The sequence below is a fragment of the Molothrus aeneus genome, chromosome 15, assembly GCF_037042795.1.
Source record: "Molothrus aeneus isolate 106 chromosome 15, BPBGC_Maene_1.0, whole genome shotgun sequence".
Lineage (NCBI taxonomy): Eukaryota > Metazoa > Chordata > Aves > Passeriformes > Icteridae > Molothrus > Molothrus aeneus.
The window spans coordinates 2,880,964-2,893,173 of NC_089660.1; the positions used below are offsets into that span (position 1 = coordinate 2,880,964).

The window sequence follows — 12,210 nt, forward strand, 5'->3', positions numbered from 1 at the left end:
GGTGCCACCTGTTGGGGACAGCTCCGGTGCCACCTGTGGGGGAGAGCTCCAGTGCCACCTGTGAGGGGAGAGCTCCAGTGTCCCCTGTGAGGGACAGCTCTGGTGTCACCTGTGGGGGACAGCTCTGGTGTCACCTGTGGGGGGACAGCTCCGGTGTCCCCTGTGGGGGGAGAGCTCCAGTGTCCCCTGTGAGGGACAGCTCCGGTGTCACCTGTGGGGGACAGCTCTGGTGTCACCTGTGGGGGGACAGCTCCGGTGTCCCCTGTGGGGGGAGAGCTCCGGTGTCCCCTGTGGGGGGACAGCTCCGGTGTCCCCTGTGGGGGGAGAGCTCCAGTGTCCCCTGTGAGGGACAGCTCCGGTGTCACCTGTGGGGGACAGCTCCGGTGTCACCTGTGGGGGGACAGCTCTGGTGTCACCTTTGGGGGACAGCTCCGGTGTCCCCTGTGGGGGGACAGCTCCGCGGGGCTCCTGAGCCTCGGGGCTTTCCTGCGATCTCCAGCATCCCATCCTCGGCACTCCACAGCCAGCGTGCATTGTCCTGGCAGCCCCTCTAAGTGAAACATTCAAAAGATCCAACCCTGCTAAGTATTCCTTCCCCTTTCTGGGCTTCTCTTCGCTGTCAGAAAGGATCTTCATTTAGGAAACTCTGAGTTTATGACCTGCATCTAACCCTGGGGTCAGGGCAATCCAGGGTGCGTCAAAACCAGGGCAGGGAGGTTTGGGTGCAGCTCAGGGCTCTGTCTAGAGGAGAAGTAGTAACAGCTTTGGAGAGTGATCCAAGAGTGTACAAGGCTTGTGCTGGACAGCCCAGCTGCTGTCTCTACAATAATGCCTTCACCTGGTGTGTATTTGCACGTTCTGTTCCTTTATAGGTTTTTTGTTTCATTTGAGTCTTAGATACCTGCATGCAAGGTAGGAAGAACATCAAACCTGTTGTTTGTTGGATCCCTAAAAGCAACCCACAAAGCCTGTGGAATCTACAGACTGAAAATTGCGCTTTAAGAACCTTCAATTCTCGATTTTTGTCTTTATCTTAAGGACATTTTTGTAGCTGAATCACTTTGAGAGTCACTCAAAGTGACTCTCAGCATTAACCTATGTAGGTGTTTCACCAGAGCTTCCATCATCTCTTGCCAAGTGTTTTTTGTGTCTGGTTCCTCTGCCACAGAAAGGATATGGAGATAGAATTAAAAAATGAGGCTTTTACTGATGTGATGTAAAGCCTGAAGTCCAGCTCTTTTCAGATAGTTCTTTGAAGAAATCATATTGGGGGTGAGAAAGGAAAACTCTTCAAGGTGTGCTTAAATTTCCTGTCTGTCCTTTTGGGGGTGCTTTCCTAACAGGCTTGTTCTCCAAAGCACTGAGAGCTTAGCAGCTCCCTCTGACTTCTACCTTGCTGCTGTTGGAAAAATGCAGGCAGGATTTCAGGAGGCTTCAGTTTGGCAACCTTTCTTTTTTAAAATTGCCACTGGAATGTCTTCTTCCTTCTCCCACCAAAGCAGGATGTCCCCTCCTCGTGCTGCTCCTCCTGCAGCATCAGCATTCTCATCCTTCTGTCAGCACTTGTGTGGCTGCAGGGAGATAAACGGGACCCAGGGCAGGAATTGTCCCCCTGTCCCCTTAAGGTGCTAAGCCTGCTGTGCATTTATATTTATTGACAACCTTCAAGCGTTTCCCTTGCCCCCTGTTGGAGGAGAAGGCAAAGTCAGGTGCTCCTAAATCATTTTTGCATGGCCTTTTTGGAGAGGTCCATCCATGTAACACTAATAATAGCCCCATCAACAATGAAAAGCCCTTGACCTGGCTTTTTATGTCTCTGAATTTCATTTCTTCTGATTCAAAAAGCAAAAAAAAAAAAACAAAAACAAACAAACAAAATGAAACAAAAAAACCCCCAGAAGTCTTTTATCTTTTAGGACCAAAGGGAAAAAGAGGAGCTGTTGCCTTGTTTTCCAAGGCATAGACAAACAGCTTCAGCTGTGATTGTATCCTGGCAATGATAATGCTGAAAGATGTGCAGCTTTTCAGGGACCATTCTGTTCACTGAAATGTGAAATGAAACCAACAACTGGGGACCCCTTGGTCTCTTGGCTCGCTTCAGTGTAATCCATCAGGAAATGCCTCTGCTCTGGCAGTAAAATCCTAATTTTACATAACACAAAAGTGCATGAAAGCTCTTGTCAGGCTGTAAAAAACATCCACACCTCTTTTGTGATGAAGGCTGCAGAAGGCTTATCATGTGGTCCATTGTTCTTTATTTTGAATGCATCAGGAGGCTCGAGAATTAATTTCTCTAGTGGCAAATTCCTGCCACAAGCCCAGGAAAGAAAAAAAAAAAAAAAGAAAAAAAAATAGATGTAACAGCTCTCTTCAAATGCTTTCCCCACCCTCTGTTCCTGCCCCTGGCCACATCCCTCTCTGAGTGGCTGAGGCCATTCATTTACACAGAGTTCCTGGAGATCAGGAGGGTCCCTGGCGTTCACAGCCTGTCCCTGTTGGTTTAACAGAAAATAACGTTTGCTCCTGGCCAGCTGAGCAGGAATAATTCAGAGTAGCTGGATGAGTGCTCCTGTACCTCGGGGACTGCTGGGAGCTCAGTGCTGGGTAGCAGTGTCAGCCTGCCCTCTGTGCAGCCTGCGGGGGCTGCTTTTGGGGGCTGCTGCTCCTGCTGGGGCTGCAGGCAGCCCAGCATTCCCGGCTGAGCATTCCTGGGAAGCTGTGGGAGCTCTGCAGCAGCCGGGGACAGGCGGCTCCTGCTCCTCTGCTGCTGAGGCTGGTGGGATGCAACAAAAGGAGGGATGGGGCAGGGATAGTGACGGGGCAGGGGGAGGGAGGAGGAGGATGCAAAGGGAAAGAAAACAAGGATAAAACAAAGAAAGGGAATAACAAATAAAAAGGAACAGGCTGTCTTGCCTTTCCCCATCCTTTCCTCTCTCCACTTGGGATACTCTGCCTCATCCCCATAAATAGCAAAGTCTGAGCCTTCTTCTCATGCTCCCCTCCTACACTGTGCAAATTCCTTTGTCCTCTGGATGTGTATATAGAACCCGTGCTCATTAGGCTGTAATAAATCCTTGCAGCATCCCACTCGGGCAGAGCAGCATTTGGGGAACCTCCTTGGTGTTGTTTGCAGGATTTGCACAGCCCTGCTCATGTCCTTGGCAGTTCCTGCTCCTGTTTGGATGTCACTCTGTGCTGGCCTTCCTCTCACACACCAACACCTCCACTAGGGCCGTTCACAGGGTGCTCACAGGGACCTGGAGCAGCTTCCAGCAGCCTCCCATCATTCAGGGAATGTGCTGCTGCAGCAGAGCTTCACCCTGAACATCCCAGAATTTGTGTGGCCTGGGCAGAAATCTCCCTCCTTAAGTGCTCTGCCATCAGTGCCTGAATTAGGGGCTTTAAAGCTGCCTGGCTTTGTGAGCTCCATTACCTCTCTTGAGCCCAGCTTTGTCTGCACTGCAATTCCTGGAGCTGCATCCTGCAGAAACAGCAGGGATGGACTCAGGAATGGCTCTTGGGCTATGGAGGCTTGGCTGAGCCTGTTCTTTTTTCTACCATGAAAGCTCACTGCTGAGTGTGGAAGTGATTTCAGCAAGGTTGTCAAAGGAACCCCCCATGCCAGTTCCTTACTGGTCTGGAAAAGAGAACTGGGCAGGAATCTTGGCTGCTGTAAATCAGGGCAGCCGAAGGGAAATCAGTGGAGCTCTGCTAATTCAGCCTGGCCAATTTGTGATTGATTCTTTTGACTGCTTTGCTAAACCCTCTCCTGGATGAACCTACTGAAATCCTGTGGGTTCCTGATGGTTATGGGCACGCAGGGATTTGTAGGGGGACTTGGCTGAATAAATTCTGAGCCACTTTTGTTCGTGGGGCTGTGCCTTGCCCTTCTCAGCTGCTTTCAGCTCCCAGTGCAGCCTTTGCATTCTGTGCTGCCTGTCACTGGTGATGCCAGGGCTGATTACATTTGCTGTCTTTGTCCTTTTGCAATGTTCCTTATGCCTGGAATATCCTCCTGGCACTGAGTCAGGAGAGCACTTTTTTCCTACCACCCTCTGTGAAACTCATTTCCAGCACAACACCCATTGGATGAGCTGATAGGGGTAAAAAAATAGCAGAGTACTGACCCTGGCTTTCTCCAGGGACTGTGGATTTGATCCAATGCATCTTTTTCTTACATTTTTTTCATTTTTACTTTGTTGCTTGATATTTCAGGCACTTTATGTATTTAAATAATGACTAGGATGCCATCACCTACATCTCAAATGCCAATTTTAACATCAGCCTTTGGGAGGCCTGCCTGCTGAGATGTGTCCATCCTGTCGATTTGGAAGCATAGCTGCCATTCCTGTAGGATGGGTCATAGCCATAATCATTTCAGGAAGCTTTAAAGACCTAATTCTCTAAAAATCTGGGAATTTGCAGCATGGGGATTGCCAGGTAATCTGAGATCTGTCCACTTTATCCATTTTCTGGCAGTAGCCAGGGCAACAGTCAGGAGGAGGTACAGGAGATGCTGCAGGGAGCTGCTCATGCCTATCAATGTTTCATCCTAAGCCTGCCAGAGATTGTTTTAAGCCCTGGAACATGATTTCCCCATCTCCTTTCCTCTATTCTTTTGGTGATAAGTATTTTAACTTCAGCTGCTGTTGGCAATGTGCACATCTCATTTGCTCTTTGGAGCTGGCTCTGGGTGAGGATTAGGCTGGAGAATTGTGTGAGCAGGTGCTGGGTTCTGGCCATTGCTTGGCTTGGAGCACACGGGATGAACCTGCCCCAGTCCCAGCAGGTTTAGTGCCAGCTTTAGGCTGGGGACACCTTTTGCTGTCACCTGGTCCCTGCTGCGCCCTGAGGTCCTGCTCAGCTGCTGGTGCTTTGTTGGGTAACAAAGGAAACCATGGCAATGGTGCCGGTGAGAAGTTGATATTTCCCCTTCTGTTTCTGCAAGGAGTGGAGAAAGATGTGGAAGGGAAGGAAGCTGAGTCTCATTTTCATTTAAAAGTGAGCCTGACTAATCCGCCTGGAAACGGGTGGGGGTGTTACAACCATTTTGTGGGACTACAAAGTCCAGCTTTGAACTTGGAGGGAACCTTTCTCCTTGGTAGCAGCAACACATTTTGTTTATCACTTCTGTCAATCTGACAGCTCCTCTGACTGAGAGACTCTTCATTATTAATAATCCCAGGAAGTCGTATTTTAAATTTTTATGGTTTGCGCTTTGCAGCACCTGAACCACAATATATTACATGCACTGAGGCAGTGGAGTGGGAATTACAGCAGGGCTGCATGTCCTTTTCCAAATGAATAATTTAAAGTTTTCACAATGCCAGTTATGTTAAATATTATTACTCATTTCTTCAGGGAAAACCATAGAGCTCAAATGCAAATATAAAGTGGCAATAAATGATGTTAGATTTAGCCAGTTGGAGACAAGGCTCAGAATTCATATCAGTTCATTTTCCGAAACACTTACTTCATCCCTTTGCTGGAAAATCCTTTTCAAGGTTCCATGCTTAATGGGATATTTTTCAATTTGTCACATTTCACATCTACTCTGCTCCTTCCTCCTCACAGCAAATGCTTTTAATATAGCCCACTTGGTTAGAAGCTTGCTTTCTTTTCCCTTTCAGCAGCCCAAATCCCTGGATTTCCCAGCACTCTCCCACTGTTTACCTTCTCAAGGTTGTGGATGATGGATTTCCTGCTGGTGTAGGCAGACTGTCATCTGTTGTTTCTCACCTCAGCACACCTATAATTTTCCAAAGCATCACTACAGAGAGGGTGCATGGTCCTGCATCCATTAAAGCTGAGGAAAGATTTCCTATTGATCCCAGTCATGGCACTGGCATAAAGCCTGGAATAATAAGAGCATTTAGGTTTGGAACTCAATAAATGTATTAGCAAACAGCATCATTAGAAACATCTTGTGTGGAGCAGGGTGATGGATGTGGCTCGTGGTCCTGTTGTGGTGGGGTTTCACAATTTCCAGGCCATTCCCTGCAGGCTGCTCTGAGCTCTTCAGAAGTGTTTGAGGGGCTGGAATGAGGAACCAGAAGATCCAAGGAAGAGAACAGAATGTCAAAACCTTTCCAGACATGGAATGTTGCTGCATCTGCTGACCTGGGATGGCTGAGGGGCACAGGTCTGCAGAGAGCTGCCATTTTCCACAGGTTGTCTGACTGCCTTCCCACCCCATCGTCCTTTGCTAGCCCCTAATCCCAAAAACGTCACAATTATATGGAGGATCTGCTGGAGCTGCCATTCTCTCTCCTCAATGAAGGTCTGAGAAAACAGTGCATTGTGAGCAGTGAACCAGCCCTGGTGTGAACTCCTGACTCAGCCACCAAGTGGGACTCAGCACATTACTGAGATTCATTTTTTGGTCTTTTTTCCCCTACTCCTCCATGAGTAATATGGGATGCTGGGGTCATGCTGTGTGCAGAGCCCTGAGCCATCGATGAAGAATTCCCCAGGATCCCCAAGCATCCTGGTGGAAGTGGCTGTGGGAAGGAGCCTGAAGCCAGCTCCATAGGCCAAAGCCCTTAAATGCACACTTAACTTGAAATATCCAGCTCATCCTGCTGATGTTAATAGGACTGCTTGCATGCTTAAGTGCTTTGCTGAATTGGTGGTTAATTAGCTCAAATTCTAAACAAACCTGGTTAAGGAGGAAGCTGCAAGGACTGCAGTGAGGGTTTCTAAAATTAGATGTGACTTTTTGCTGGTCCATAACCTTTTCTCTCTGCTCATATTCTCACAATCTGCAAACCCCATCTAGGAAGCAACTTTGAACAGCTTTATTTTGGATGTAGGATGAAGAAAGTCCCAGGTAATTTATTGGTGTCCCCTTTACTGCATAGCAATGAACAGCTCAGTTCCTGCAGCTTGAAGGTGCTGGGAAATGGTGTGAAAACTTTAAGAACAGATCACAGGAGCAAGATAATCTGCAGGGAGATTCCCTGAGCTAAATCCATCTGGAAGTTCCCCTTCAGAGCATCTCTTTTCCAACATCCCAGAGGAGGGAAGGAGATGGAATTTCTTTCCAGGACCCCAATTTTCCCCCTCCCTTTCCCTGATTTCAATTCCCAAGCCAGCAGAGGAGAGGGGCTGGGGATGATTGTGGTGCTGTGGGCTGCAGTGCAGGGCAGCAGCTCTGCCAGGAAAGCTGTCCTGGTGTGAGATGGATGTTCCTTGTTCCATGGGAGCGCTGGGACCCGGGCTGGCTGCAGCTGCTCGGGGCAGGCGCTGATAAACGAGCGCTGAGCATCGCCCCGACTGCCGAGTCAGGAGCTTTTATTACTCCACGTTCAGCAGCAATTTGGGTGGAATTTCTGCAAGGCTTCACTGCCAGGAATTTTTTTTTTTTTTCCTCTCGCTGACAAAATGGAAAAAGAAGGTGGAGAAGGAGTGATGGCAGGGAATGGGGGAAGGCAAATCTTTCCCACCCAACTCAAATCAGAAGGCTGGAAAATGAAAACGGATCAAGCAAAAAAAAAAAAAAAAAAGAAAAAAGGCTAAAAATGCAGAAAGGTTTCTTTAGAAGATTGATTATTCCTTTTCTAAATTTGCACTTTTAACTCTGCAAGAGTGGAATCCATATCCATGCTCAGGCTGATTTATTTAGCCTGTGGGAGACTGAGCAAGAAGGAGCTCTGTTCTCCTCAATGTACACCCCATGCCCTCAGCAAAATTGCATTTTTATCGTTGCTGCCACTATATTGAATGGTCCCCCCCACTGCAGGTTTTCAGTTTTCTGTTTGACCTTTGTCATTTGATTTCTGTGCTCTCCTCTAAAAAGGAGACTTCACTGCCTGCCCTTTCTGCTGCTGAGTAATTCCAGTGGGTGTCTGACAAAGACACTTCTGGAGAGCAGGTTTTTAACTTCTGCCTGCTAAAAGCCCTTTAGCAAAGGTGCTTCTTCCCTCTTCTACCAAAGCTTTTTGATACCTTTGCAAAACACTGCCCAGGGTGACTGGCTCTGTGCACACTCATTTCACTGCTGGTACAGTCAGCAAATTGTGTTTCAAGTACCTTCTGATCTGGCTGGGGCCTGAGCTTGCTTATTTATCCCCAGATGTGACAGAATTGCTGCTGGACCTGAATCTGATGCCTGGTGAAGGAAGGGCTGTGTGGGTTCATTTTCAGACTCTGTATCCCTGCAGACAGCATTATTCAAACTTTCCTGCTTATTGGAGAAATGGAACAATTAAAAAAGAGCCATAACAAAATTGGTGTTGATGATGAAGACAATTAAATTGTAGCTAGAAACAATGAAAGTTTTAATTTTATTTTTTTCTTATATTCTGCCGTTCATTAAGACTCAGTGTTACAATTTGTGGAAAAGCTCTCATATAAATTTTAAAAATCGTCTGCTGCTAAGATTTATATCAAGCAGGAAGCATGAATTTGGGAGAATTGGATATTGTCTGAAAACAGAAAGAGAGCAATTTCTGAACACTGGCTGGCAGGTGCTGCTGGCTGATGCTCCATCATTTACTGTCCTGGGTGTACAAAAGGCCAGGGAGCAGAATGAAGGCTGGCCAGCTGCACAGGGTGCGTTTGCCTCCTTTGGAGGGAGAAAATGAGGTCATGGCTTGTTTGGAGCTCAGAGCTGACCTGGGCCACTTTGTCTTGGCTGCAGAGGGAGCTCTGCTTCATTTTGCCCACAATGTGCTGGGCAGGGTGGGCAAAATGGGGTTTGATCCAACAGTGGGTTCAGAGCAGGGTCAGGACTCACCCCAAACCCGCCCAAGCTTGTCCCTGTTGGTCATTTCCCCTCTTCTGTGTTGTGTTGTTACAGTTTTTCATTAATAAGGTATTAAATGGTTTAACTGGTTTTTGTTACAAGGTTTTTTAAGGCTAAACGATCTAATTAAGAAATGACATTTAAATTATTTTTTCTTTTAACTCAGTAACTAATTACTTGAAGTCCACAGTGCAGACTTTTCTGTCTAATTACAAAATATTATTTAAACTCATGAAGAAGGAGGAAGAAGGTAAAGAAGAACAACTTGCCTCCACCCTAAAATTTCTATCTTGTTTCATACATGTTAACAATCTATCAACTATTTTACACACGTTTCTAACCTATTTTTAACAATTTATATTACTATATTCTAAAGCTTCAAATTCTACATTTTTAACCTTGTGATATTACACACTTCTAATTAACTACACACTTGTAATCTTAGTGTTATCAATCAATTTTGGAAGTTTTTTTAACGGCCTCAGGTTAAATGTAATGTTCTCTTGGGAGTCAGAGTCTGTCAGTACAGAAAGTTTAAAATTTTTAGTATCCAGAACTCTAACATTGTGTCATCACAAATCCTGAGCTCCCAGCTGCTCACAGAAACACATTTGTGTGGCTTTTTATCCCTTCTTCTCACCAAATATTAATATTGCAAATGCTCCTGTAATAAATACTATTGAGAGGGATTTGCTGGAGGATGTAAATATTCATCAGTCTTTAATGATTTGCATTTGAACCCAGAAAATTGGCTTATGACTCCTCAGTGCTTTTCTCTCCCTCTGATTTCCACATGCATTAAATGCAGGAGGATTAAATACCTGGGGTTCTCTTTGGTCCAAAGCAGACTTTGCTGTCTCCATTGGAAATAAGTCCTTGATTAGCTGGGAACTCAACCTTGTGCTTCACTTAATCTGCTCCAATCCTTCTCCATGGTTTTGTTTCTAGCTAAGAGCTTTAGGATCACTCTTGTCACTCTCGTCTGGAGCAGCCTCCACTCCTGGAGTTTCTCATTTCCACCAGGCTGCAGCTCAGAAGGGAGAGCCAGAAAGTGGAAGGGTCTTCTGCACTGGTGTAAGGCACCTCATTTTATAAGATTAGTAGGACCTGGATTAATCAGACACACATCTTAGGGGAAAAGCCAAGGTGATAATACAAGATAAATATTGATAATCTGGAGCCTGAATGAATGAGACTCCAAATGGCCTAAATTTAAATTGGCTTCAGCACAACTTGTTTGGACAGAGCTTTTAATTAGTGAGGCTCTTCTTTAGGATGGGCTGTTCTTCTGCCTGTTGAGCAGGATATAAAAATTAAATACTCCTAAACAAAAGTGGGTGTCCAACATTTTGCTGTCAGCTGTTTTAAGGCTCAGTGTGATAAGCTCACTGTCCTAGTTCTGTGTATCTGCTGATTTATCTGCCTCTCTTATTCCTGAGGGGGTGATGGCTTGTGTTCATTTATGGTGCTTGTGTAGGTCCAAGGGATGGTTTATATGGAAAGGCTTTGATAACAACTCAGAAGTCTCTGCTGTGGGCAGAAGCCTCAAAAGTGTTGTTATTTTCCAGGTAATTGTGAAAACAAGAACAGAATATCAGCCTGAGCAGAAGAACAAAGGAAAACTCAGAGTGCCCAAAATTGCTGAATTCACAGTCAGTTTCACTGATGGGGTAACAGAAAGACTAAAGGTAAGAAATGGTTGTTCTGCTGCCTTCTGATGCAAATTCCATTCGTTTTAAAATAACTGAATCAAAGTGACAGGAAAGACATAACAAATTTAACACTTCACTCATCACCAGGGTCAAAGAGAGGTTTATCTGCATGAGTGTAAAGAGTTTATTTAGGACAGGCATGAAAATACCTTCTTAGTTACATCTCAAGTAGAAAATGCTTTTCTTTCCCAAGAAAATGATGAAAATATATTCCAGCCCAAACTGAAAATAAACCAACTTTGAATCCTTTTTCTTCCCAAACACTGGTGTTTAAAAATAATTTTTAAAAATCCAAGTGAAGATTGGTTGAAACATTTTGTTTAGCCTTTTAAAATTCCTTTTGTCTCCTAGCCAGTCAACCCTTTTCATATTTAAAATACTTTGTTATCATTATTATATTACTGCAGGTTAAAAACTACTTCAAGATGCATAGGAAAAAAGGTATTAGAGAAGAATCCAAGCTTATCCTGTCCTGTAAGCAGTTTTGCTGCACAGGAATTGGAATTTTCTGATGGAAAATGTTTCCTTGGGAAATTTTCAACAGGCTCTACTCAAACATGGAAAGAAACTCATGAATTATTGAGTGCTGTCGGTTCCTGTTGACTGCAGCACATTAGAATAGCTCAGTTCCTCCTAAAATTAGACTCCAAATGTGTAGCTGCCAGTTTTTCCTCCCTTTGCACTGGGAAGACCTGGTGCTTTTTCTAGACCACAGAGCATGGCAGTGGTAGAAATGGGAGATCTGATTGCTCATTTTGAAAGCCAGAGGAAACATCAATGATTTTGAGTAGAAAACAGAGAAAGTGGGCAGTGCCCAGTGACATTCCTGCTCCTTCCACATCATCATTTACTCTTAAGAGTTGTGGGAATAAATGTTTATGGTTCTTGGCTGTTTTCTTTTTCCATGAACATCACAATTTGATCTAAAATTTCTTACCTCCTGTTGGTACTTACTGAATTCCTCCCTGAGCTTCTGGTGTGTAGTAACTATTTACCACCAGTAGTAACTCTTTATTGTACCAGAGTAAAGTGAATTAACCACGGTTAAATCCCAGTCTTGGAAACATTTCCAGTGTCCCACATAAATCAGAACCGGACACGATGTGCCTGAAAACCAACAATAAATTGAGAGTCTCCTGCACTGATGGGTTGGCTTTAACCTGCAGTAAATGGCCTTGTTGCTGTTGTAAATTCTGGTGCCTCACTGGGTATTTAACTCTCAATCCTGCAGCCCTGAAGGGTGTGAAAGGCAGAGTGAAACCAGGAAAGATCTGGCTTTGTTATTTAAAAAAAACACTCGAGAACATCTCCTCCTTGCACACCTATAGCCCATGGATAAGTCCTATTTCATCTGCTCCTTCTACTGAGTATCTTGTTTTTCCTATTCAAATTCCCAACTTGCTGTTGCATTCAAACCTTTCCCTTGATGCATTTTTCCTCTTCCCATCCTGTTTTTGGTGCAGATTTCTCATTTCACAGCTTCAGCTGGGAGCCCTGGCAGAAGTGGGAGTTGGGCCTCTTCCTATAGAGCCTGGCAGCATCACAGTTTCATTTTTGAGCTATTTCCTTTCCCTCAAATCCATACGATTTTCATTCTCTGCTCTTCAATGTCAACTTATCCATCAGGCAGCCTCTGCTCTAATACTGGATAAGGCTCTAAGCCTCTCCCTGCCTGCTTTTCATAAGGCTTCCATGTATCCCATTAAATTTGTAGTATTATTTCCTGACAAAATGAGCTGAGATAATAGCTAA

General features: G+C 45.1%; 1 protein-coding gene across 1 annotated transcript in view; it reads left to right on the forward strand.

Annotated features, from left to right (window-relative positions):
- Nucleotides 1-12,210, forward strand: part of NSG2 (neuronal vesicle trafficking associated 2) — a 32,337-nt gene that overhangs the window by 3,119 nt on the left and 17,008 nt on the right. The window contains exon 3 of the mRNA XM_066559950.1: nucleotides 10,315-10,434. Within this exon, the coding sequence (XP_066416047.1) occupies nucleotides 10,315-10,434 (120 nt within the window). The remainder of the gene's footprint in view (nucleotides 1-10,314; nucleotides 10,435-12,210) is intronic.